This window comes from Acanthisitta chloris, unplaced genomic scaffold (genome assembly GCF_000695815.1).
Source record: "Acanthisitta chloris isolate BGI_N310 unplaced genomic scaffold, ASM69581v1 scaffold2732, whole genome shotgun sequence".
Lineage (NCBI taxonomy): Eukaryota > Metazoa > Chordata > Aves > Passeriformes > Acanthisittidae > Acanthisitta > Acanthisitta chloris.
In genome coordinates this window covers 62,392-85,796 of record NW_008660849.1, presented here as the reverse complement: position 1 = coordinate 85,796, position 23,405 = coordinate 62,392, and the positions used below count along the sequence as shown (strand labels likewise).

The 23,405-nt window shown below is 36.6% G+C and overlaps 1 protein-coding gene across 1 annotated transcript in view; it reads right to left on the bottom strand.

Moving 5' to 3' along the window:
* Window positions 1-23,405, bottom strand: part of CNKSR2 (connector enhancer of kinase suppressor of Ras 2) — a gene marked incomplete at its 5' end in the record, with an annotated part of 160,947 nt that overhangs the window by 107,175 nt on the left and 30,367 nt on the right. The window contains 3 exons of the mRNA XM_009069964.1: window positions 2,353-2,412; window positions 8,969-9,088; window positions 17,727-17,768. Of these exons, the coding sequence (XP_009068212.1) occupies window positions 2,353-2,412; window positions 8,969-9,088; window positions 17,727-17,768 (222 nt within the window). The remainder of the gene's footprint in view (window positions 1-2,352; window positions 2,413-8,968; window positions 9,089-17,726; window positions 17,769-23,405) is intronic.

Genomic DNA, 23,405 nt, shown 5'->3' with positions numbered 1-23,405 from the left:
GCTGGAGATGTCCTGCATGCTATTACTTGAGAAAAATACTCTTTTCTATTGGAAAGTCAAATGACAAAATGGCCTTATTTGAAGGATACCTTGGGTTCATGAATTAAAAGAATCTCTCCAACATGGTCTAAAAGGGCTACTCAACAAGAAACCTAAAACCTCTTGCTGCACCAATACACCCTTTAGATTTGTTACTTCCAAACAAAAGATAAAAGATATGAACCAGAAAGCTCAGCTTGCTCTAATGCTATAGGACCAGCAGTGAGAAGCTCTTACAGGGCAGTGACCTGTGAGGAACACTGCTCTTGCAAGTTTGAGATCAGAGCTTAGCTGCTTTGAACTGCAGGTCTCGTGTGTTGGGAGAGATGACTCCTAATGCTGGACAGCAAGATCCAAACTCTAATGGGCTCTGCAGCTGGACGTTAAACACCTCAAATGGCAAAAAGTAGAACTAGGTTACAAAACTACTCTCTTACATTAAACATGGGTAGAACTACCATGTTACTGTGTTTAATACAGAGACATGCTTCTCTGGGATCTTTTAGACAAAAATGTCTGCCAGTGTCTCACTTGGAAGAGTAGAATTGGAAAGAAAAAGTATACAAAATTTGGTTCAAATGGAAGAGAATTTGGATTTGTATTGTTTCCTAGAAGTTAAATTGCATCGCAAATAGTAAACATGTGAAGATCAGCATGTCAGATCACACATGGACCATCATGATCTTGCTCTAGCCATGCTGCTTAGATACTTCTCCTCCCATCTATCAGAATCATAACCTTGTGTGTGCGTTAAAGGAAGCGGCTAACAACTGTGATCTTAAAAGCAGAAGACACCTTACGTTCTTCAAAGCTCTACTCATTTTCACAAATGCTTTAACACACAACAACTTTTTCCCTTGACAGCAGACTGCAGTTTCTTGGTCTGCTGTGAGCACCTCCAGGGTATCACAGGGAGTGAAAGTCAGTAACAACAGCAGAAAAGTCATCATGACTGAAGCTTCCTGACATAGCTTTAAATTATATTCATGAATCACAAAAGATAAGAGTTTTGAGGGAATGCATTAAGATTTTATTTTTATCTTTGCCCCTGGGAAATTAAATCCAATATTAGTAAGTCATGGAGAGAAATTGTTCCTTTTTTAATCTGAGAGAAATTCAACCATAAAAACCATTCTCTTTATTTCATATATTTTCTAGAATAAGCTACAGTTCTTTTGGGTTTGTTTAGTTTTGCTAATTTCACTGATGATATCTGTAGCTGTAGGGCTGACTCACTAGAATTTTGATTTCAAAGATGAAATTCCTTACATTTTCCTTATTCTAAGACAAAAGTTCTACATCAGGTATCCTCTACTGGGTATAACCCATGGATATCCTGCCTGTAGCAGTAGAAAACAGAGAGAAAAAAGGCTGATTGCAGCTTCTATGAAAGGATGAAAACAATATTCCTATTTGATTGAGATGTTAACAGAATCTCACTGCAGATCAGATGCAGCAGCTGTAAATACCCTGCAGGTAGTTTGCACTTCCCACAGTATGACACAGTAGCAGGATAAAACAAACATTTTTGACAGCTTCATTTTAAGAAAATGCCATCAAAATCTTTGTAAGGAATTGCCTAAACCATTATGGAACAGTTCAGTGTTGTTTAGTGATTGTTCCATATTAATTGAAGATCACGGATAGAAGCCTTCCCCCAAAAAATTACCAGTTTGCTCACCTCCTAATAGACAGCCAGTTCTCTAAATATGGTGTACAAGGAAAAGAGGTTGTATTTCAAAGGCATTTGAAAAGTAGTCAGTTTGTTTTGCTTGCTGTTTAATGCCTTCAATGAGAATTAGTAGACTGGTAATAAGTGTTCCTTTCTACAGGCATTACTCAGAAATTCATGCAGAAATATATGGGTATTTGTCAATGTGAAGGGATGTCCACTTCCATGCATTCACTTATTACAAAATAAAGCTTGATAGATGGAAAATATAAAAGCTGTTTGTCTAATACTGCAGCAAACTCCAGCATAACAGCCTATACATAATATAGACATTTATCTTTCATTCACAGAGCCAGGTAACTCCAAGACAGCTGCTTCCTATCTTGATCAACTGCAGCATTTTAGGTGTCTGGCAAGAACAAATCAAAACCGATTCTCCAGGTCCTCAAATGAGAACAACTCTTTCAATTCTGAGGTGAACAAGCACAAGCATCTCTGCTATCCAACATGCCATTGGTCCTCAACAGCCAACTAGCACACGTTTGCAAGCAAAACGTAGTCTGTTGCAAAGGGAAAGCATTAACCACAAGTAAGGTCAAAAAGGTTTCCAGGCCTGAACATACAGTATTAACAATACTTACATTTTCTGTTGTTCCAGTAATTACATGGAGACCATCATATGTTGACTTAATGTACATACCCTAAGAAAAAGACATCATGGGAAAGAATTTTTAAAGTGTTTCACAAACCATCACCATCCAAACAAAACTTGCATATCTCTAAAAGAACCTCTCTCTTTTCTTTCTCCTTTTTTTTTTTTTTTTTTTTTTTTTTTAAGATTTGTGGACTTTAATACATGCCATAAAGAATTTGTCTCTCGATAGGAAAGTAGCTTTTGATACACTTCAAGAACAGCAGCCCAAATGACTTTGGCCTGAATTAGCAACAGCAAAAAAAAAAAAAACTTTTACCACAATACTCCCAAGTTTTTTAATATACTCCTTCAACTACAAATATAACACCTGATCACAAAAAGTCCCAGAATTACAAATTGCCTTAGTATGATCAATACTTCCATTTTGCTTTGAAAACCACATTGGGTTTTAAAAGATCTGGAGTCTTCAGTAGACAATGCTGCAAACATAACTTCAAACTGCTAACCAATGCTCAGAAGTGTGCCTGCAAAATGGCTCTAAGACTTTCTATAGCTCCACTCATCTCACTGAACAGTTCAGCTACAAAACTCAATGATAAAAACTTACACATTAACTTTGCTAGCTATCCCACTCCTCTCAAAAAAAATATTAAAGAGGAGGGGCAGTTTATGAACAGACCAGTTCCTGCATGGGTAGTCTGAGACAGTGTCTCAAATATGCTTTTTCATCAAGCCTTAAGTCAAACAGGTTAGCAGCATCCACTATGACACTGAGAGAAGGAAAAAGGAGACAATTGTCATACACTCAGCATTCAACAAATTCTGAGGAATCTCCTTTCCCCCAACCACTTCACAGAAAGCAGGTAAACATTGAGCACTTGAGTAAACAACCTCTCAATAACCTACATTTTCTCCTTTTAATCAGAGTATCACAGACAACTCTGTTCCTAGCCAAGGAACAAATTGCACTTATTGGTGATTAAGTATGGTAAAGAGGCAAAGAAGATGTAGCAGGTTGGACTAATCTAATTTGGGACCAGAACTCACAGACATTTTGGTAGCAGCAACAAGAACAGTCCACTTAACAAAGTGGGTAATATCCCCAGTAAAATATAAAATCAGAAACTTCATGAGTTTCCTAGGATAGCGGGCTCAAAGGAGAACTTCTATTTAGCTCTGCACAATTACATAGCAGTAATGGCATCAAATCCAGTTCTCATGTTCAGCTGCCACAGCTGGAAGGTAACAAATCAAGAATCTGTTTGCTACTACACAGTCAGAAGCCCTAGCATTACCCTTCAACTTCCAGCTCCTCTATGTACTTTCGGTAACTTGTCCATTGATTGGCTCCATGCATGTAGTTTCCACTTAACTCAATTATCTCAAATATAGAATGGCTTTTTTATACATTTATCCTCACAACACCCCTGTGAGGTAGGGAAACACTACTATACACACATCAACACTAATATACACACGTCTTACAGAAAGGGTAATGAGCCACACGAGTCTGAGATATGTTGGTATCTGTTATTTGATACTCATACCTACCCTCAAATCACCAACAATCAGGGCCTAAATCTCTCTCAGGATCCAGATCTAAGTGACTGGGCCATTCACCCTGCAACATGGCAAGAGCTCAAATCACGGTGACCATGGTGACAGGAACTTGGAGTCAGGTCCCCAGACAGAGCAATTTCTGACGAAAGCCACGTCTTTATTTTTATTGACAGCGAATTACTGCTTTCAACTTTAAACATCAAGGTGAAAACTGAGGATAAAGTCTCACAGTTAATGGTTACATGGTGTTTAGTTTTGTGCAAAGCATTATTCCAAAGGATAGTAAGGTCATCCAAGTGTACTGTCATAGCAGAGTGCAATTCACATCCAATCTAGTCTTTCCTACAAATTTAATACTTCAAAAAAAGCAAAAGAGGAGAAAGAACTTTTTCAGAGCGTTCTTTAAAGGCTAAGATCAAGATTTTGCTCACATTAAGAGAGAGAGGGAAGAGGAAAGCTGAAAAAACCACCCTAGATTGCATTTATTCCACATGTGAAAAATTAATAAATGCTTTACTACTACCATGGCACAAATTTCACAAAAGGCAATGTAATTCTTGTCATAAAGCAGCTTTTAAATGAGGAGAGGTAACATTACATAACAGAAAAATGAGCCCCTTTAAGCCACATTGCTCCACTCCTCATTTTAAGTGAAAAATATATGGGAAATGATACAGAGAAGAGAATGTTTCTAGCTTCAATTGTTTGACCTGGAACACAAGAATACCACAGATATTTACAAATTTTCCCCTCTCTGCCTCCTTGTGGCTGCACAATATCCACAGTAGTTTTAGTGATCAAGAATACAAGGGCAAATCAGTGTGTGTGTGCTTGTTCATTTGTACTGAAACAAAGTGGCAGATAGACATCTTAGGTATTCAGTGATGATGCCATGGTCCCTAAGAATTTACAAAAATCAGGTCAAATAAAAGGAAGGATAATCCAGTTTATATGACTAAAATAGAAGTTAACCAACCTAGTAATGAAAAACAAATGCATACCTAGACTACAGAACAGGTAACTCATGCTTAATTACATGAGATTGTCCTGATCAGTTATGGGTAGAAGTCCAATTTCTAATTTCAAACCACTCATAACATTTTAACTTGGTGATTCAGTTGAGCATTAGAAAAGAGACCTTGCAACTTTTTTTGCTTGCTTTTTTTTTTTAAAAAATGAATGAAAACAGAATGTGATATACTTCTAACGTATTCTACGCAATGCTGGATGGAAAAGTAGATAGCAATTCTATTTTATCACACACCATAAACAAATTTTTACTTTTGCCATGACACAATTTTAGTGGAGTCCTCCAGAGCTGCATGTGCCTCTTTAACCCCGAACAGCTCTCAGAACCTTGTTCATAATTCTCTCCCAGCTCCTCCAGTATTTCAAACTAAAAAAGTCAGGAGAAATATTATGACTAGCAGTACACTGAATTCCTGGAAAGGGAGTCAGCAGTGCACTCCTAATCAGCTGCCACACCATGTTGTATCTACGACTTGTATTTTATGAGTGATTTGTTATATGACAAGGTCATTTTGTGTTTGCTTCAACAGGTAAAAAGGAACCCAGAGTAATCACTCTCATGTTCTGGTGAGTTCACCTTTGCATTTATGAATCTTGCGAGCCTGAAATCACATCACAAGTACCTTACCTGACTGGGATTAAAAAGATTTTATGAACATGAAGAAATTGAAGTTCAAGATTATCCCTTGCTACAGTTCTCTGATATCCTGTTCTATATTAAAAATAAAGATAAAATAGAAAGTGACTGTTGCAGAAAAACTACCCAAGAAAACCTTGGTTTCCTGGTTTTTTGTCTAAATACACTTACTATTTTCAGTCGGGTATCAGTATTTTAAAGCCTGTTTCATGGCAAAAGATACTTCCTAAATTAGTCAATTTTGTCTCTAGAATATCAATATTGTAAAAACAGAAAATTAAATTCTGTATACTGATATAGATGAAACAACTTCTAAATCCTAAAAGAAAAAAAAAACAAGAAAAAAGAAGGGATTACACATTGGAGCATCTTGGAGATTGCAGAGCTGACCACATTAACCCATTTTAAGGCTTTTAAAATAGTTTTCTACCCTGACAACTCTTTTTTCCCTTACTGCACAATGACTGCAGGCTGCATCTCTTCCCCCAGCAAGACTCACAGGAGAACACATGAATGCAGCCAGTCACATAACCACACCTGGGCAACAGACCAGGGATAGAGATTAAAAAATAAATAATTTAAAAAAAAAAAAAAGCAAAAAAGCAACACCAAAACCCAACCATAACATTGCTTTACCCAGTACACAAGATGTTCCTCACATTATACCCTAGCAACATTTCCTGCTTGACAGATTTAGTTGTTTGACAGGTTAGTTAGTCATAGATGTTAGCTAGTTTTGATATCCATAAGACATTGTGAACCCTGCAACACATTTAATTGTTCCTTCTGCATTAAGGTATTAGTCTGGCAATTTACATTTAACTCTGACAAATACTTACACTTCCACAACAAAAGATCAAACACAGTGAAGGAATTATTTGTGCAGATTAAAGCATCCTGATAGCGCTCCAGTCTGTTTTAAGTTGTAAAGACTTCAACCATTTTCTCAATTCTGTCATATTTACCATGACTTTAAGGCAAATAGCATAATTTCCAAACTTTTTATTTCCTTCTCTTCTCCTTTTTTTCCTCTCCCAGATTTATTTTAGCTTCTTAGCTATTAAATTTGAGACGTTAGATATTCTGTTTATGACAGGTGACAAAAACGTCTTCCCAGTTAGCAGCCATCCTTGTCTTTTTCCTTCTGCTTCAAGTCTTTGCATCTTTATAGAAGACTTTATCTAGTGATTGGTAGAGTCGGCACAGAAATGTCATGTGGGTCAAAAATCTACAAGAAAGTTGACAATAAACCATTTTTCCACCTCCATCATTGTGCAAATCCTGAAAGATTGTCCAGAAGTTATCGAGCTTCACATTCATCCAAGTGCTTCTGATGTGCAGAGAACATTCACAACTCCAAGCTTCACCACCAGTTCTCAAACTGACACACTTAGCACTCAGCAGAGCAGGACTGACATGCATTTACTATATCTTAATTGACATATATTAGTAGTTTAAACAGCAAACAAAAGCCCAACAACCCAAAAGTATATAAAGAACCAAAAATGCGACAAAGATGATCTGTTAGCAAGATTAGCACTGTTACAAAGGGAAAAGTATGAAATTCACCCTTGCGGCGCAAATATACTGTCCTTAGTGCCTGCTCTGGAGAGCTCACAATCTAGAGGAGACGGCACAATACAGAGGCAACAGAATAGCAGCATACAGGTAAGGATAAAGGGGAAAAAAACCCATGATTGCATCAAAATAGCATTGTATCCTTCTAAGGCTTTTTACTGCATAGTTGGCATTTTCTTTTTTTTTTAAAAAAAATACATAGTTATTTTTATGGCAATGACATGCTAGTCCTCAGTCGGCATGGAGACCCTGTTCAGTTGGTTCACAAACACATTAAAAGAAAAAGCCCTACCTGAAGAGCTTCCAGTTTAAACAGATAATAAGACAAACAGAGGATATAAAACAGAGGCACAGAGAGGGAAAAAGATTTTCTCATCAGCTACCCAGCAGGAAGAGACTCATGAAACACATTCCTATTTGCAAAAATACCACTCAACATTTTTCAGTCTCTGGAAATTAACAGCAACCTACATAACAACTTAAAAGAGGGAAAAAAACCCAACAAAATAGTCACGAGACAGAAAGAAAAAGAAAGATAAGAACAGACAGAACTCCAAAAGAGGTGATCAAGAGAACAAGGAAGATTTCCTCATTACAACAGAAGATAGAATTTCAAACTGTTGACTGCAGTAAAGTGGTGGAAGAGTTAAAATTACAGGAGAAAGGGAGGGAGAGAGAGGGAGGAGAGAATCCATAGAAAGCTGAAATCCTGGAGGATTTTGAAATGGATTCAGAGATAAAAAAGAAAGCTAATAGTGGAAGGAAAAACAAATTGCAGATTAAAAAAAAAAAGGATGGGGCAGTATTTACTCATCCAAGTGTTTGGGGTTTTTCTCATCTTTTAATTGTGATTTTCCAAAAGAATGGAAAATCAATTTAGTGTACAATTGCTCTAAATACCTCGGCATATCAAAACTGCTGCTAAAAAACCAAACCAAACCAAAATCCAGCAACAACCAACCCACAAATCTAAATACTCCCCAAAACTACAACATCCATACCACTTCAAAAACCTGCTGCAAAAGTACAGCAGTTGTCCTTTGCATTCAAGAAAATGGAACAATAATAAACTTGGGCAGAAGTTGCAAAAGCTATTTCTTTAGGCAAAAAATGTTTAACTGTATTCTGATCACCTTCTACTACCTCCAAGGATTGTGGGAAGAGGCATTGTTATAGCTGGAATTGTTACCAGTGTTGTCTTTCTCCATGCAATGTGTGTTGGATACTTAAGTAAACAAAAGATCAATGGTCAGCACTTGAACAACAAACACAGGATGGCTGCACTGAGAGCATTTACAAGCACCTGATTAAGAATGCAGAGTTCTTGCAATAAAATTCACTAAGTTACTTATCAGCAGTGCTGTAGAGCTGTTGAATAACTTATAAAATAGCTTTATATCCCAGAGATACTATGAAACATTTTCCAGAATTTGACAGGTTTTGTGCACAAGCCCACGCAAACTTCTTGGTTGAGTTGATCTTAGTAATTTAAATCCCTTCAGACTTCAAGATCCTAGAACAATCTGAACCATTTTTCAGAAGCTGGTATAAATGGCAAGAACTTCTTGCTCATTTCTCCCTGTTTACTGAACTCTTTGCATACTTCAGTCAGCTTTACAAAATACTTCCCTGTTGGCCCAGCTGCATGAGAAACCAAACATAACAAATCAAACTATTTTCAGATTTTAAAACAGGAAAGGCTAAAATGACCTATTCCTTTCCACATATACAACAGATTTTTTTTTAAAATCACTTTCTCATCCTGGATGATGGGTTTGATTAACTGCGTACTTCTTACCAGCCCTTCACTTGGCTTGATGTTTGTAAGCTGGATCACTTCAAGATGGGCAGACTGGGAAACCAGTGGATCAGAAGAGAGCGAGATAATGTGATCACAGACACCAGAGAGAGTTTTACACTAGGAAAGAGAAAAGAAAATGTCACAATAAATATACCATGGCTAACTATTTGTATATCAACTCACAATTTAAACCATCACATTTTTCAAGTACATACAAGGCAGATGGAAATGAAGAGAGAGAAGGACCTCAGTCAGGCTTGCAATACAAAATATATTTCCTGTCATGACCCTGAACTAACACAGCACTGGACCAGGGATAAACAAGAGGCAAATTCTTTTGCATCTGAGTAGAGAGAAAAAGGCACTGCACAAGCTGGTCCCATGCACTCTTGGGGATAGGAGCCCTTCTTCTGAGCTGTGCTCAAGTACATGGGGAGCATCTGCTAAACTCCAACCCCCACCCTACCCACACCTTTGGCAAAGACATTAAGTGCCCCAAACCCCACTAATTTCCATGGAATGTGCAGATGTTCAGCACAGATGACAATCAGGCTCTTAATGATGATGCATAACTCCCATTAACTCTGATGTTTGTACTATACTAATAAAACATGCTAATTGTCTTTGGACTGGGTTTTTCATGTTCTACTGCTGCCAAAAATGATTTACTATTGCAGACATAAAGATTACAATAGATCACCACTTCATGATGGGATAACTCTTAAACCAAATATCCTTGGCAGCCTCTTTGCAGCAAGACAGAAAAAGTTCCTGTCAAACGGGTACTATTTGTCTCCTGCTCTCTCTCGCCCTGAACACTCTCTTCTCAGAAGCAGGGAAGCTGTGAGGTTTTCCTATAATTCTCTCATATTCCCCTAAGAAAGAGATTTTTGAGAATTTCAGGCTTTTCTGTGAAGTCTCCTATCAGCAACTTAAAACGATTCCTCAGTTCAGGTTTCCAAATGCATGTTTTGTCAGCAAATTTAGGGATTAGGACATTCTTCTGGTCCCAAAACTGTGGCTATCTCCAAAATCAATTGAGAACCAGCTTAACTCCTCTAAAATTAAAAAGAGGAAAGCTAACCAGTCTCCTCAAATGACTGAAACACAACTGCACATGACTGTTGCAATCTTCCAAGACTGCAAAGTATACTACTTACAGTAAAAAAATATCTACAACAATGCTATGGAAAAATAACATAAAACTGGATATAACCTCCTTGCCAAATCATCATTATAATTCCAAATGATAAACTACAAATATCTCATGCAAAAATGAAAATAAAATAAACTTATGTGATAAAAGCAAAAAAAAATATCCAAGGACATTGTACTCTAAATCCTGTTACAGACCAGTACATTGGGATTTGAAATTTGATTTCTTTAAATTATTTACAAACAGTTGGAAGGTTTGTATATAGAGCGCTTATTTTATTGAGCAATAATGTTTCAGGATGAATAAACAAAACAAAATGGAAATTATAACAAAATTTGTACTACCAACATGACCTTCTCCCAGATAAAATACTATCTTCAAGCATAGCCACACACCCCTCCCCTCCATCCGTTCTGTTTTTTCATTATGAAGAAACATTACTGAATACTGGAAGTCAAGAAATATATAAAACAGAGTTAAGAATGCTTTGTGCTTTACCTGAATTAGGAAGAAGTGAAAAAGTGAACTTTATTGAAAGTTGGGTTTCTTTAATGCCTTTTCGATATATGAAAATTGTTCTGAGCTGACATTTTTAAAAGGCAAAAGTTATATAAAAATCCATAATAAAAACAAAAGCTTAGATTTCTGTTTCTTTGTGGTTTTTTAATACAGTGTTGCCATGTTATTTGTATTTTCATATCTCTATTAACTGCACTGACAATTATTGAAAAATTGCTTCAAAGAAACTGCAGAGCACTCAGCTCTCTGCATGCAACGTGAAGAATTTTATATTACAAATTATTCTCTGAAGATGAAAATGGAATTTTTCATGTATCCTTAGCCTATTCTTCCTATTAAATTCCTCTGAAACTACTAAATTTTTGGGTCCTTAGCAGAGAAAATTGTGTTTACAATGAATTAACCTTTTTCTCCTATTTTCAACTGTTGCATTGCAGAGATGCCAATACACACAGAAAAGGAGTGTTCCTACCACCTAACACAACGTTTGCCTTTTCAAGTTCACAGACATGGCTCCTCATTAAAAAAAGTCCTCAGCTGCCTTGACAGATGATGGGGAAAGGAGAGGAGTGAGGCAAGTCCAGGATATTTTGTGGAACAGAAGCCTAAGTTGAGATGCATCAAATAGCTCTCTGTTGCAGCTGCTCTCCCTCTGCCTCTCCATGAGAGGGGTACAGACAGTCTATACAGCAAGCCTATGAAGATCAGCATTCCAATACAGTTAAATTGGTTGCAATCTTAAAACAAGGTGGTGTGAATATTCCCCGAGAGGAGCTCTGGGAATACTGGATGCCAAATTCACCAAGTTACTAGGATAAATAAATCTACCATATGCTTCACTGCATTTCTAAAAGATTATTGCCTTTAGAGTCTTGCAGCTTTCTTAGACATTCATACTGCAGTCCAACAGCATATTATCATGCCCATTCTAAGCAGAATAAATGATATCACAGCAAAGTCCTAGAGAAGACCTTACAACCAGAGGATGCACTTTCAGATTAAGGCTTCAAATTCTGTGACCTTTCCAAAATGCAAAGACTCATTCAACACGTGGGGATGCATACATAACTGTCTTCCTAGAAATTATATTTAGGGCAAAACTCTGCTGCATTACTATAAAAACTTTCCCACTTCATGAGTACCCAGATCTCACTAGGGTGAAGACAAAAGTTTAAGACAGATAACTTCGAAAGGGCAATTAAATGTTATCAGGTTTATTACTGTACAGTGGTAGCAGAAGTGACTGGAAACAGCAAAAGAAAACAGAAGGAACGGAAAAGTGAGAACTAAAGTTCTTGAATTACTTCTCTCAGTTCCTGACCAACAGAATTAGCTGTATTTCTTCTAACAGAGCATTAGTGGAACTGAGTGATGCGGTAAGACAGCATGCCATAACTAACTGCACACATAAAGAGAGCTGCTCAAGAAACAGCCACTCCAGATAATGGCACCTAATCACAGCATATCTGCTTAGTAATTATGGAATAGTTCTGTCCATCAGACTCATTTCATTGAAAAACGTTTTGCCTTCCATGTGAGAACTGTTCTTTCCTTTGGAGGGTAAAGGATGTTTCCTGTAGGATTATGAATTTAAGACTCACTGTTATTGCATAGCAAACTGACATATTCACTTGGCCTGGACTTCCAAGAAACGACTAACTAATTTAGTTTTAATTAAACTGCTCATCTAATTTCAGAATACTATGCATTGTATTTCAGTTTTCTTTTTTCTGGCATAGTTTCAAGACCTAGGGAACAAAAAGCAATTATTTTAGACAATAAGCCTGGGTTCTCCCCAACCATCCAAAACTTACAGACGCTTCAAGAAAATAACTAACAATTCCTTTAGCTTTCTTCTGAAAGTATAAGAAGCCTATTTGTGCCACATACTTAGGGCAAGAAAAGCACTGGCCTCCCTCATCAACTCCCTCGCCTACACCCTCTGAATGAGGGCTAGGATACCTGTAAGACATAGGACATTCAAGACTAAAAGTAAGAAATGTCCTGGCACTGCTAAGTTTAATCGATTTAAAAGAAAAAGCTCAGTTAGTTAAAACTATACGAGAACAATGAAGTCTAATTAGCCTAATCAGCTAGATTAAGACAAACCAAATAATTATCAATCACCTAATAAGTCCAGAACATTTGATGCACTTCATATATACATACAAATGCAAGTTTAAACAGTGAACTAAATCTTATTTTTGATGCAAAAATAGAGGCTTCTATTAGAGTGAATATTGCTTGGTACAATTTGCAAGGTATAGACTCTTGAAAGGAAGAAGGTGGTTACTTACTCATTTTTCTTTTTTTAAGACTATAAAAATGATACATTTGACAATGTATTTTTAGTCCATTATAGTTCTATAACAAATATTCAAATACAGTGGGCAGGAGCAAATTATCATCACTGTGTTTCCATAAGGCTCTTAGCAAAACGAGAACATTCTGATCCATTACTTATTCTTTTCTTTTTCAACTTTCATTGCAACTTTCTTTTTTAATTTAAATAGCTCATTTGTTTTTCAAAAAACTTCTGAATATTAACTTCACTCTGCAGATCCACTTTCTACAGTTTTTCAAATCAATAAAACTGTATTTTCTCTTTGCAACAAATGCAGCATAATTTTAAGAAAGCAAAACTCTTTAGGAAAACATTCTCTTTTCTTATAGAACTAAACTATAAAAAGTTAGAAGAAAAATTATTAAAAGAAAACTCAGTTAAAACATATATTAATCTGACTGGGGCCTGTCTTCTATTTTCTATAATTAGTCCTACTTGCTTTGCTCTCCCTTTAATACTCTATTGCTTCACATGGATTAATTTGAACTAGATATTTCCATCACACACAGCCTTGAACAGCTGGATGGAATCAATGAATTATTCTTCAAACATTTTAAAGCTCCATTCAGACTTTTGCAACGATTAAATTCTAACTGCCCGAATAAGCAGAACTGATACCCTTTTAAGCTGAGCAGTTTTCCAAACATTTTATCATCTCAAGTTAAATCAATATAAAAATTCCAAATATAAACTAGCAAAAGCATTCTAATTTCTAATTTTGAAGCGAACACCACATCTATGGCTTAGCCTTTCATATTTAGACCAAGTGTATTTTAAAACTTGTTCTTCAATTTATATTTTCTATTGTCATCTACTTCTGTTGGTCTTATTTTCTGGTGCTATTTACTTTCTGTTTATATTAATAAATTATTTGAACTATTATTATTTAACTATTTATTACATTGCTTACTGAGAAAAAGCTAACTTGGAAAAAACATACTGAAAAATGAACTAGAAGAAATATGAAGCATTTCTCTGTGTTCATGATTATTTCAGAAATATCAACATTTTAATGAGCAAAGCCAAATGCATTACTCTTGTGTGGCTTTATGCTTCTTATTCCACAAAACCACGTGTTTCTGCGAATGAATTCCCAAGAAAAACACCAAAACTTTTAGAAATATAGTTGTCTTTAAAATAACTGTTTCAACACTCCTGCAGTTCGAGGACAAAAAATTCTAGAAGAAACATTTTTTCCTCAGACATACATTGGAACTCCATTTAGAAGAAATAAACAAGTTTAAGTAAGCAGTTTTTCTTTAAACTTCATAATTTTTCAATCAGACCTCTTTTCCTTTAGATACATTTCACTTGAATAACATAGATTAGTTTACTACTTATCCTAATACTGTGAGTGACTTGGATTACTTGGAGCAAACAAAAATATTTCTTTCACAAATATAAGCTGAAGCTATAGAGTTCTGCTTCCATAGAATACCATTTCCTAAAATGTATGAGTGATATGTAAAAAGCTAACGTGCGAATACGTTTATTGACGTTAAAACCTCCTATCTATGGGCAAGGTGATTCAGCAATCTCCACCTGTACACCTACACTGCCACTTCTGAAGGAAAGAGGGCATTCATTTGTTTTTCAAAAGAAATTGCTGCCGTTAGAATATGAGCACATGAACTACTTTTTGGCCCTACCTAATTAAAGCAAACCAATCAGGCATTTATTTGAGGATCTTGCCTTTGGTAAGGGATATTGCCTACTCCATCAAGTTTTAGAGGAAGACAAGACGACTCAGTGACAGGTTAACTTTGGAGGTTCCATGTACACACTTCAATAACAGAAGAGTGATCTCATCCCCCACCTGTGCCCATGCATCCTTTTGCTTCCTAATTTGGCACAAAGTAGGCTCATTCCAGCGCAAAGAGGGCACACAGAAGGTGTGTGCTTACGGAGCTCCAGCCCTGAACTACAGCACATGAGTCCAAAATAACACTTTGAGCCATGTGAACAGTGGAAGTGCTCAACCCAGAGCACAAGTTCAACAAAGTAAACCACTGGATCACCAACACAATGTGGACAAAAATTGACTACTTTGATCCAATGGTCTGCTACTAAGGTGGTAAGTATCTTGTTGTCCTAACAAATAATGGTACATAACTGTCATTTAAGTTTTCATTTCTGTAGCTGTAGTTCTTTTTTATTTATGTAACAAAGTTCGCATAAAATTTTACTTCAAACTTTAGTGAGAACAATACCTTGCAACAAGGATTTCCTTAGGCTATCTTCATGAATTGCTAATTAATTGCAAGTCATTGCCTTTCACTTTTTTTGAGAAACTTTGTTTCCTTGTGTCACAAAGAGAAAGTGGTACATGAAATCATATGGAATGAGCCCACAAATTTAAATTAAATTTGCTAAGTCATCCAAGCTGTATGCTGATATCTGAACATTCAAAGGCAGCTGGATAGGATGCTGGTCAAACACAACTTCTGTTACTTTCAGGAGTTGCAGTTTCCAGGTGGAAAGTGGACTTGCAATAGCTTGGTCTTAAATCTTGGAATTAAAGAAAAGCGAATTTACTTTCTCTCTACAGTATCTATGTACATGTCTTCTCTTCCCAATCTTTCCTAGTTGTCCCAGCATTTCTCATTCAAAATTCCTTCTACACATTTACCAACATTTACTAGTATTTTTTTCATTATCAGAAAACCTTGTTTCTAACATTCATCTGCAAATTTACTGGATGCACAGTCTATAATAGGGGATTTAAATTCTTAGTTCCTCTCTAGAGCATCTTTAATCTAGTATGTACTCATGAGCTCAAATATTATGTCCTAAGTTATCTAATGTCCTCTCTTTGACACTGGCATAGAAGTACCATGCACACTCTCAAGATCTTGACAGCAGTAGGCTTTTCTCTCCATTTTTAATCTACTGTTAGATTGCTCCCCCCCAGATTGTCTAATGGGCTAAATGCACAACACCTTTTTCTGTCTTCCAAGGAGAGGAGTTAGAGGGAATTGTGACTGCTTTCAATTCCCTTTCTGTCATCAACCATTTCAGCTGCACGTGTGAAATAATTCAAAATATGATCTCAAATCCCTTCTTTTCATTATTTAGTCACAGATGTACCTCTTTCACCGATTGCTTTTGGTCAGCTTTTCCCCCCATTAAATCCCACCCGTCAGCTGAAATGCAATATGGTCAGAAATGATCCAAGCTTTATGTAATACATATAGCCATTTTTCATCTTCACTAAAACATTCAATGTTCTGTTCATGTTTACTTGGAAGCTTGAGCACTAGTCATAGAAGATACAATTACATATATGTCCATCTGCTTCCACAATGAAGTTACTGTAGATTAAAGAAATAAACCTGAGAATCTGAATGATGTGAGATAATATAACTTTTGAAGCCTATCTCGACTTTGTGCACACATGTATCTTAAATGAATCCCTCTCAGTTTCCTCAAAGTTGTCTGTTCAAGACTGTATTAACTGATGCTTCATCAGCTCTAAACACTGCCAGCTCCCTTTATAATCCTTTCTGCTAATTTGTAAAAGATATATACTGTATATAGCAGATGTCAGAACTCTTGGCTCTTACAGCAGACAAGCATGTTTTTAAAACCAGGCTATATATAATGATTTCTAACTTACAGCACTTCAACTTTTGCCAAGATTATGCAATTAAAAACATCATTACTTAAATATTTGCCGAGATCAGCCTAGTAAAGATGTCGATGTCAGCCTCACCAAATTTGCTAATTCTTTGCATGCTACAGGTGAAAAAGTGCCAGTGGAGCTTAAAAATGGAAGAAGGCTTTTTGTTCAAAAATCAAAAGTTTCTAGTACTCAGCCTGCCAAGCATTTGATATGGAAGTGCTAAAAAAACAAACCAAAAGTATTGCAAAATTCACTGGGAAGATCAACCTTCTAAAATAAAGAAATGCAGTAATTTCTTGCTTAAGCTCTGGTACTAAGAACAGTAAGCTATCAAAACCTACCTATATATGAAACACAGTGAATAAATTAAGCCAATTCATTATTCACTCTTAGAGAGACTATCTTCATTTCTAACTTTTAGAAAGAAGCTCAGGCTTAACTGAATACTCACTAAACCTCAGCCACAACATGAAACACAATTTAAGATCTAAAGTACCCATATTTAATATCTAAAACTTTGGTGTAGTTTTCAGACAAAGGTTACTCAAACTTTTGATTCTGTGCACCAAAGTACCAGCCTTTCAAACTCACAGTGTTTTCTGATGCCCTGCTGACTTTCATCTGCTTTATTTACAATCACTAGCCCTAGAGATTCTGAGAATAGACCACTGTATTTATGCTGCCAATTCAAAAGGAAAAATTGCATTAATTTTCCTATCATTAGGTTATCTTCATGCACCTATGAGGAATAAAGCTGTAAAAATGAAGTTCTAACCTAACCTAAGCATATATGATTTTACAGAAGCCTAGCAACCAGCTCTCTCTCTCTCTAAAAAAAAAAAAAAGCCATTTTTCAAAATAATTCGTCTGATTATAATTTACAAATAACAGAGGGGCCTGAGCCAGACAAACACAAGCTCTTGCAAAGTTCCTGGCTTCTCACATGCCAAGTTTGGCTTCCATAACATCATGACCCATTCATGAGTAGTTGCATACATTCACTCAGTTCATTATCCCAATGGCACTGCATACAAAAAGCATAAAACACACAGCTCTAAAATTCCATGTGGTCTATGGAAATATATTTCTTAACAGGAAGCCAAACACTACTCACCACATGAAGAATTTTGTTCTCTGTTTCGTATACTGTGCAATCCTGAAAAAGTAAAGCACAAAAGGCAGGTTAGATTGGTGCAATCATTCCCCCGTCCTTGATTTATCCCTAAAAAGAATTAAACTGAACTGAAGTCTTCAGGATGAAACAGAATATTTCAGAGACTTAGAATGGAACCAAATTGTGAAGCCACCACAGAAAGGAAATACTGGTAAATGTTTTTATCTGATCACTAGGTTCTTGTTGCTTCCTTCCTTGGGACAGATAGCACTCCTTCTCCACTTTACATCCTTTTGGCACATATACCAGCTAGCTGCATGTGCACCAGACAAATGGCTTCAACCCGTCATCCCTGACCATGGACAAGTATAACCTGTTTCTAGTGGTAACACTGAAAATAGAGGTACCAGCAATAGCCTTAAGTAACTAAGCAAGGAAACTGAGATGAACAATTCTTGCTGAGCTGAACTGACATGTTTGCATAGTCTGCTGAAGAAGAGGATGAAAACCCTGTGAGGAGGAAGAAAAGTTGATTGTAACACACTGTACAATGGGAGAGAGGACAAATGCCAAATACAAAATGCACAGAAAACTTGAGGCAGATCCTCTTATTACATACAGCCTTCTGGGGACTGCATGTACATGCTTGTTACCTTCTGTAGCATGAGAGGCACTTTCTATAAGCAAGACTAACAGATGGGAGGCTGGGACTGTTAGAGGTTTTTTTGACAGGTCAAAATCTCAGTGGATGTAAAGAAAAGGAATTAGCAAGGCAGAGAGCACATGAAACACAACCAACACTGGTGAAAGAACCACTCTTTTTAAAGTTCATCAGATGCTGTACCTTTACAGTAATTAGTGCAAGCTCTGTTTAGAACTGATGCTTTATATCCCAGCTAATAAACCACATGAAAAATGTGACTAAGTTTTCATGTGTAAAGTCTCGGTTGAAAATCCATTTATCCTGCTAGAAAAACAACTTTGTTATATGCAACTGCTTTAAAAAAGAATGAACTTCTAAGCCATGAAACACTTGTTACTCAGGCAAGAAAAGCCAATGTGTTCTTAAGCTTTATATAAAACAACCAATGCAGAAATAGCAGGTTGATCAGGGAGCATTTTCCTAATAACAGCTGTTGGCATTCAGGAACCATTGCCAGTAAGTGTAGCTGGAAAGAAAATCTAACACATTTAATTATATGCAGACATCAAGGAAGTATTTGCAATCTTAGTAGCAAAACACACATCTCGTCATTATATGTGGGAGGGCATGTAACATTTTTCAGTCTGGATACATCTATGTTCTGCATGGTTTCTTGTGAATCACTTTACAAAAATAGCAGGAAGAGATTGCAACACTTATTTTGAAGGACAAAAAAAAGTGCTTTTAAGCAGACAATAATTTCATTGGTAATAGGAAGATCTTACTGTAAGTTTAAACATTCAGCTTAAAGAGTATACTGTTTGAGAAGTCTCACTATTAAGGGAGGAAGGATTCTGGGTTCTCAAATACTGTAGAGGCTTATTACAAACAAGAAAACAGTGAATAACAAAGAAACACTAAACCATGAGTATATATTAAAAATTAAAATGTCTCTGAATCTACGAAATATATTAAAACCACTGAAAAACTTCTCAGGCATCTACTTGACGAACAGATTCAACCTTAATCTCTCTCCTCAACACACAATTCCCTACAAATCCAGGGTCTGGAAAGAGGAATTGCTAAATAAGCTCATCACATAACAGACACGAGATTGTTTATACTACATCTTCATATTCAGGCAAGAGAACTATTAGCAGGTCAGTAAACCATAGAAGACAGAAAAACTGGAGGAGAGCATATGCAAAGCTTAGGTAAAAAAAAGAATTCCAAAATATACTTTTTCCATGACATCCAACTAAACATGATTCAAGCACGAACTTGAGGAAATGTGCAGGGATGTAAAGAACCACAGTGGCATTGCCCAGAGCAGCCCCAAAGTCCAGGATTCAAAGAAATCCAGAGAAAGGTCACCATGCTGATCCCTGCAGCTTGTTCCAACTTCCTGCAGTCATCCCTAGAGGTGAGGGCTGACACTGCTTCTGAACAACCCCAAGCGCAGAAGCTACATGTCACTTTCTGTCACAGGGAACAGCTTATTTCCCCTGTGCTGCTGTTTTATCTTTAAGCAAGTGATGAAGATAACTGTGCCCACCCCCTACAAAGATCCCTTAGCTAATGGTCAGCTGGATGCTTATTACCAGGGGCCTTTACCATTTACAGTTACTGCTTTTTCATACCCATTTCATTTCAACTAAGAGGTTAAAGCACATGAGCACCATAAAAAGTCTCTAACTATGCAATTAGAAATAAATTTTTATTCTTAGTAGCATACCACCCACACCTGGAGAATGCCTGTTCCCTCCACACAAGCCTGTATCTTACTCCTGAAAGATTTTCTTAAATATCTGTTTAACTACAGTTTTAAAACATTGCAATTAAGGTAAGAAACAGATCATATGCAAGTTTAACATCAACTTTTTTCTTCTTTAAAAAAGCAAGAACACACAGAAAAATCTGCAACCAAACTTTTACTCCTACACAAGCTAAAAATTTGCTATTCACTTTGTTAAACAATACTGTGATTGTCCCTGAATTGAAATACATAGTTACAGCAAGAGATATATTACTTTTACCTGGTTATTCTCTGAGCTTCACACATAAATATTCACAACCATGCAATAACTGAAGCTAGGGTATATGATCTTCTAACCAGCAAAATAAAACTTCAGCTGAAACAGTATGAATTATCTTCTAAATGTGCATTATTTTCTAAAAGACAGGTTGTTAACAACACAACAAAAGAAGTTGTGTTAATTTATATTTCCTGAAGATGTAGTCAAATACTGGGCATTATCACTTCAAGAGAGGGAAATATGATGGAACAAATTTACTACTAGTATCAGATTTTCGTGGTCATTCTTTCCAGTTCTGTCTCATGCATAAAAAAATTTGCAAAAATGACCTTTGTGGAGGCAGCTGGAACAAGGCTAAGCAAAAAACAAAAAGGCAGTAAGGGAGGGAGATATGAAGGACAAGAACAAACCACAATTCTGGATTATTTCTACAACAAATTCTACTTATTATCTGCACAGATCCTACCATAACGTCACAAGCAATAATTACGAAGACGTGTAAATTAAACCCACTGAATTAGACAGCACTGACTGGTGACAATGCTGTAAAACATACACTTCTTACTGCAACCTGCTCCAGACATTGCCAAATCAAATCACACAAGACAACATATAAAAAGTACAAATATTTGTGGACTTCTTTTTTTCAAAAGTATTGTTTACTATGCTATATTTTTCCATTTTTATTTTCTTCTTTCCTCACTATTATTACCTTCTTTTTAAACAGTTGTCTTACTATGCTACAGAAATGGGGAATGGCATCAGCTAATTACCACTTTTCTTATTCCTTAATTGTTTTCTTTGCACCCAAGCTGATTAAATCTCGACTCAAAATGTGAAGTACTGAGATCTAGAAGACCTGCCAACTCATCCCACTGCTCACATCTCTCACAGGTAAAAAATTGTTCATGCAGTTCTCTGGTATTATAACTATGGGATAAATATTCAGCAGAAACCACTTCTATTTTTGCATATATATGATCTGGTTTACAAGTCTGAGTTGGCAACCTGTCAAATTACCTATTGCAATTACCTGTCAGACACTTCTCTCAGGATACTTGCAGGCTATAATCTCAAAACATACCATCATTATTTCCACTACCACTACTGTTACTATCATTATTCAGGGTTTTGCCACATATTCTAGGCAGCTGTTGCACTGCACTCTTCTTGGCAGTCTTAAGTTCCTGCCAACTCCATGACTGAACTTCAGAATAAAGTTATGCTACTTCAGAAAATAAAATGTATACATACTAATAGTTAACAGGCACAAAAAGAGAGAATTGCAGAAATACATGCATTAGTTCTTTGGGCAACTTTTCGCATTTCTAGTAATCCTTAGATCAGAGTGCTCAGGAGGTGGCATGGACATCTTTCACTATATTTTCTTGTTGAGCAGAATGCCTTAGTTGCTCATGTATTATGTAGTCATCGTAATTTATTTTTTCCTACAAGGAAAGACAATTTCCTAGGCAGAATTGATACAGAAGCAGCTTATGTGTCAGTGAAGCTAATTCTAGTAGAACTTCTTCACAGTTTTTTCCTCTGCAGTCCAACTGAATTTACATGAAAGGCAGTTTACATGTGTGTGTTTGTGTATATTACACTGTTTTATTGCAGTATTTTGCAGATAAAGATGGAGGCAATTGTGTTAGAAACACAGTTTTTACAGTGATAGTAAAACTACCTGGGAAATGCATCTTTCATGAGCAATCCCACTCATCTTCCATGTCTAGTTTTAAAAGGACACCAGTTAGATTCTATGTACTGCTTAAAAACAGATGTCTGACAGAATTGCTGTCACCATTGTTTTTAAAGTCACACAAAATGTTCTAAACTATGCAATTCCAGTTCTCTATTTGTAACAAAAATAATGAATTACATGATTGCTAAAAGAGGGTTCAGATTCACATGGATTGCCAAACCTTTGGCATAAAATCTCTCTTGAGAAATGTAGCCATTGGTTGGAATTAAGCCAAGCCATCCTTTAAATCCCTTTGCTTCTCAAATTGATTAAAACTGTAACTGAATCCTTTAATACCAGTATAAGTCAAATGGATGGTCTGTCAGTCTTGCTACTTAGCAACAAAAAAAAAAAATTAACCTGAGAATGCTTAGATCATAACTCCCAGCCCCTTCAGTCTTGGTACCACACCATCAAAACTAAGTTGTTCTAGCTTTAAGGAACCTACTCTGAGCCTGTTCAAGTGTCACTGGCTCAAGGGAATTTACTGGCTCTAGAAAGGCTCGTTTGGTTTGAATTCTGCCCAATTCAGCTATGGCAAGAGAGCCACAAGACTGAAGCTTAGAGTCATCGCTGAAGGTTCTCACAGAAGTTCTCAACAACAGTGATGACAAAGTCTAAACCTTTGCCAACACAGGTAGAAAGCGGGTAACATTTTCCTCTGGCAACAGGCAAAGAAGTAAGAGCATGACAGAGGTTTCTTGAGGTGCTCTACCACATCTTAGATTTTAAGAGGTCTAGCCGCTCTTTGGATGCAGAAGGTATGGATCTTGGGGACACTGAGAATTAAAAATATTTGGAACAGAGAGAAGGGAAAATAAAATATCTTTTTCCTGTCTCTTACCTAAAATGCAATTGCAAGCTCCTCTTAAGCTTGCACAGGTAATCCTTGGCAGGTGCTATAAAAATGAATTTTTAAAATTACACAGATATTGTTACAAATTTACACTGCATTTCTAAGTAGACATCTCCAGATATGCTCTTTCCATGACGTTCTTTCCACTGAGATGCTCCAAAAGTCTTCCGTCATGGCTGTTCTGCTTGCCACAGTCCCAGGGAGCTCTATCCTCAACTCTCCCCTTTTCTGCAACCTCTTCCCTATTGCTCAGCAGCCTCCTAAAATCATGCTGCTTTAATTATCATCTGTGTGCAGATGAGTCACAGATCTCTCGTCCCTTCTGTTCACATTCACAGTTCAGAATCTCCTTCTGGATATTTGCCACCAGCCCTAACACAGTATGCTGAAAAGCTGAAAT